At 37.3% G+C, this 5,236-nt stretch overlaps 1 protein-coding gene across 1 annotated transcript; it reads right to left on the minus strand.

Annotated features, from left to right (window-relative positions):
• Positions 1-3,756: 3,756 nt before the first annotated feature.
• LOC111905668 (uncharacterized) lies at positions 3,757-5,031 on the minus strand. The gene is made up of 2 exons (XM_023901364.3): positions 4,935-5,031; positions 3,757-4,448 (listed from the first exon to the last, which is right to left on the minus strand). The coding sequence occupies exon 2, from the start codon at positions 4,435-4,437 to the stop codon at positions 4,015-4,017; it is 423 nt and encodes a 140-aa protein (XP_023757132.1). The 5' UTR covers positions 4,438-4,448; positions 4,935-5,031; the 3' UTR covers positions 3,757-4,014.
• Between the last annotated feature and the right edge of the window lie 205 nt (positions 5,032-5,236).

Genomic DNA, 5,236 nt, shown 5'->3' on the forward strand with positions numbered 1-5,236 from the left:
TGAGCATAACAACATACCGTCTATTCTGATACCAATCTAACAGAACATAACCACATGTAGCATATTGTAACCAAGATAACAACTAAAAGGGCCAGCCTTGGTGCCTTAGACCCTATTGATATAGTGAGGATAACTCACCTGAAATTGCTGACTGAAAAGATAAGACCAAGTTGCTCCAGCCTCCGACACGATCTCCGCTACTGAACACTACCAAAGAACCAATTCCATAAATACCAATATTACCAAAGTACCCTTGGAAGTCAAACTGGTCAAAGACCTCAGCCAAAGTCAACCTTCCTGGTTGACTCTACTCGCCGAGTCACCCCGTCAACTCGCCGAGTTCCCTTACCCAGAAAACTCTCATGACACGACTTAACTCGTCGAGTCGCCCCAAGACTCGCCGAGTCCAACGATCTCTGAGTCCCATCCTGTCTAACTCACTGAGTCACCAACCGACTCACTAATCCAAAGCTTTAACCAAAAGGGGTTGGATTCTACGACCAGTCTCGCCGAGTCCAAGGCAATCTTCAACTGACTCACTGAGTTGTTCTTCCAACTCGCCGAGTCCATGCTTATGTTCATACAACTCGTCGAGTACACCCATGTGACTCGCCGAGTCTCTCCAGTTCTTAACCCATACAGTGGCTTTTCGAGCCATGTCGGGGCTCCAATCCATAGATCCACTCTTATACAGTCTAACCCTCACATAAAGTTGCAAACTTTACGTGAAACCAAGGAGATATAGACCCAAAACACACTAGGGCTTGGGTTTTGGACAAAAGGGCTTCACCCACAATTCAATAACTGATGCTTTATGACTTTCTGGACCAATACAAGTCTAGATCTGAAGTAGCAACCTCATATCTGGACTCCAAACCCGAAGTGGATCCCAATCATACCAAAATGGCCCCAAATCTCATTCAAGAATAAATATAGGAGCAACAAAAGAAAGGTAACAACTCATTACCTCTAAGATGTGCCCAACACTGTAGTAGATTCTGGATCTACACTACTTTCTTGATGCAAACCCTTTTGATCTTCAAATTTCTTCCACTAGAACACCTCTCAAAGCTTCAATCTCCCTCCAATGGCCTTATACACACGAGCTAGGGTTTACTGGATCTCAAAGGGGGCTAATGGAGCTAAGGGGAGGACATTAAGTCCTTTAAATAGGGTGCAAACCCTAAAATTAGGGTTTTTCTCATCCCAACACCAACTTGTCGAGTCTAGTTTCCGACTCAGCGAGTTGGTCACTTAATTCGCGACCCAAACCCGCTCCGACTCGGCGAGTAAGCGTACCTACTCGTCGAGTCCCTTCTTTGAAATTACACTTTAAACTCTTAAATCGTACTTCTGAAATTTGGGATGTTACACTACCTCATATCAGGCCTCATACAATACTCTACGTCACCATTGGAAGATCACTAATGAATGCATAGTTATATGTAATCAAAGGTGATATAGATACTCGAACAGTGATCCCACTCTAGAGCCACAACCAAACAAGGAATAGGAAATAAATCCTAGATCAAGAGTTCTTAGGCAATCCTACATGACTGCATACAACCCCTAGGGAACTCAACTAGACGATCACCGACCTTTTGATACTCAAACCAGCCTACCACAACTCCTATATACGAACACACAAGGATATATATATATATATATATATATATATATATATATATATATATATATATATATATATATATATATTGTAACACATAGTATAGTGTTGAAAGTCACCTAAATCGAAGACCCAAGGAAACAAAGTAACACCCTCACTCTTGCGAACCGACTAGCACCAAACAAAGATGGAACCTTAATCAATAACCCAATTCCTTCAAGTTTAACCCAAATTCAAACTGTTCAAAAGTCAACGGCCAACCAAGTTAACACTCACCATGACGTGGAGGCCTCTTGGCCATGTCGTGGGTATGCCAGGACAAGATAGTCGTGATGTAGAGTATCATCATGTCCTGGAAAGCCCTTTTACATGTCGTGGTTATTGGCAGATTGTCATATTCTTCATTGAGTGCTTAATCCTTTAATTCATTCATTCATACTATCCGGGAGTCTTTCTAACACCCAAATACATCATAAAAATCATTGCTTTATGAACACTCATGTCCAATGCATGTCCTTCCTAAACTAGGTCACTAATGAAAGAAATGATCTCCAAAACTCTAGATTGAGACCAAGGACTTCATAGATCATTAGATTTGGAACAAATAACCATAAAGGGACCTCAAGGATCCATAAAGTTGTTAGCTTTATGGAATCCATCCATTCAACCACCTTGAATCATGAATAACAAGCTTATAAGCATAGATCTAGAAGAATATCACATAAAAGAAGAAACTCATGGACTTACAAAAGTCCATAAGGTGTGCAAGAAGGTGGTGAGGAGGTTTGCTTGTTGGATCTTAGCTCAAAGGGAACATTCTCTTTATTCAACTTGCAATCAAAGGCTTAATACTTCAAGAACACCACAACCACTCTAAGAACACTCAAATGGAGCTAGGGTATTCGAGATAAGAGGGTGGAGGCTGAAGAGAATGACCTAACCATAAATTTAAAGTCCTTAAATATGGAGAAAACTCTAAAAATCGTGGGCTTGGGTTGCATCAACTACCACGTCGTGTCTTCCTCATGTCACTTCCTCATGCCACATAATGGTCCTCCATACTCCACGTCATGGCACCAGGCTTTTCCCACCTTACCTTGATCCCTCCAAGTCCTCAACTGATCTATTTTGGAAACGAGTATTACATACCATCATTGGTTTAGGTTTTATTCTTACATAATGAGATAAACGTTGTGTTCGAAATGCAACTTTTGGGAGTTGTTAGCTTTAAAAAAAAAAAAAAAAAAAAAAAAAAAAAAAAAAAAAAAAAAAAAAAAAAAAAAAAACTCAAAAGCAACTTTATTTGACATTAGGAGCTTTTATCTTTTGTTTTAGATACAATAAACTTTGAATCCAAAAACTACTTGAAGCAACTTTTCGAAGCTTTTAGCTTTTGGTTTTTATCCAATTTTAAACCATTAAAAGCTAACAACTACTTTTGTCAAACATTTATACAAAAATAAAAGTTACAATTTCTAGCTTCCAACTACCGACTACTAGTTACCAGCTTTCAAGTTTCAACTATCGACAACTTCTAGCTCCAAATAGCAACTAGTTTTGTCAAATATGTCGAAAGTCATTACTTATATGTGTCGACAGCTTAAGACTCATGAATTACATTATCTCATACATGATTTGGAATTAGTGATAGTGATTAGAGTATTAAATATTTGGAGGTGCCATCTTTATATAACAATATGTAAAGTTCACACAAATCACAAGACTTTACAATATATTTTTAACCAAAATGATTTAAATGTGTGACAAAAAGAGAGCTCTTTTTGTTTTTGGCCACAAACTTCCGGCTTCCGTGGCCAAAACCAGAATGGTGGATGTTACTTCAACGATTATTGCGGAAAAAAAATGTTTTGTCATCCGAAAAATTAAAGCAAAATTCTAAAGAAAACAAGAAAAAATGAATTAGAAAGCCTAAATGAAGGAATTTGAACCCAAGTTTACCTGGTGTCATCTAGACAATTTTTTTTAAAGTTGATTACTTTTCCCGTATTTGTCATTCTTGCATTGATTTATTCGTCAGCCAACTGTCATCAACAACAATACGTACATTCATACATACTTACAATCTTTCTATCAAACACTAATACATAAATGCATACATACATACAATCTTTATGTCAAACATCAATGCATTCTATCAAGCATCAATACATATTTGCACACATACATATACTTATATGGATAAACGACATACATGACATAAGGTAATTAAGGCATAATATCTATTAGAAACACCTAAGATTTTCAAATGAACACAATAACTTCTTCCACAATACTCTCATTCAAACCAAACCAAAAATACAAGAAACAACCCCTTCCAAACCCTACAAATCCTACCACAAAAAAACCAACAACTTCTTCCACAAACCCTAATCATCACCATAAGCCCTAAAACTATATCGTTCTTGATAATACCCATTAAACCAAAGATCAGCCTCGAACCATTTAGGATACCTAACCAAATCACCAGCAACAAAACTCATATGTCTCTCACTACCTTCGGGAACAACCCTCACTTCTCCTTCCTCAATGTAAACCAGTTGGTCAACATGCCAATCCCATGGAACATTGCATTTACCTGTCTTCCATGTTGACCATTTTGACACCCCAAGCTCTGATAATCGCTCTTTTGACACGTTCTTTTCTACCCTTATGCTGTATATCTCCTCCAATGGTCTCTGCATTGATATGATCATCCCACCACCATGGGTAGAAGAACAGGAAGTTTTGAACTCTGGTTTGTTTCTTTTTGAGGACGAGATCAATGGAGGAGAGATGATTAGACTTGCCATTTGTTTACAACCTGCATAAATTGTGAAACTACTATGAGCTTCTTAACTATTTTAAACAAATTTAGGGCCTTGAAAGCATAAATCCAATCTATAGGGGAAAAGGCTTCAAGGGTTGAATAGTTGAACTCAATTTGGCAGCAGATACTGAATTTCGTGATAACATCAAATATAGATTCATGGTAAACCCGACTGAAATGTCAAGTACGCTGTTGTAATTAGCAAAAAACATCAAAAGTATTCAATCTGCTTCGCAAACTTGAGTCGAATTTAGAGAATCTGGAACAAGAATCAGACTAAACTGTTGTAGAAAGTGCTACGGATACAACGATTATGGTGTTATCCGTGTCAAATTTTCTTCCATTTGAAGTGTGCTAGGTTTAAAAGATTTTAAAAGAATCAAAGTGTAATTGTTCTCCAAAATCCCTAAACGATACTTGTTCGTAATAAAGCCTAAATAGAAAGGGGAAATTGATACGAGAGATGAGAGTGTAACGAACCTTGCTGAGAAAAAATGGCGACTTTGTTCGACTTTGTTGTCCGGTTTTCTCGAAAGGGAAGAAGATAAAGAAGATAAAATATAGTATATTTATTGAATGGTCCTTGAAGTCTTACTTTACTTTAGTCTAGTCCCTTGAGTTTTAAGGTTCTTTCTAAATCAAGATAGTTAAGTTTCATAATGATATCCCAATGGTATAATATTTCATTTATAATAATAACTAGGAAAGAGCCCATGCTCCGCATGGGTTGTAAATAATTTAAAGTTTCTTAAAAAAATTGGTTGCAAATAATTTAAAGTTTT

The sequence above is a fragment of the Lactuca sativa genome, chromosome 9, assembly GCF_002870075.4.
Source record: "Lactuca sativa cultivar Salinas chromosome 9, Lsat_Salinas_v11, whole genome shotgun sequence".
NCBI lineage: Eukaryota > Viridiplantae > Streptophyta > Magnoliopsida > Asterales > Asteraceae > Lactuca > Lactuca sativa.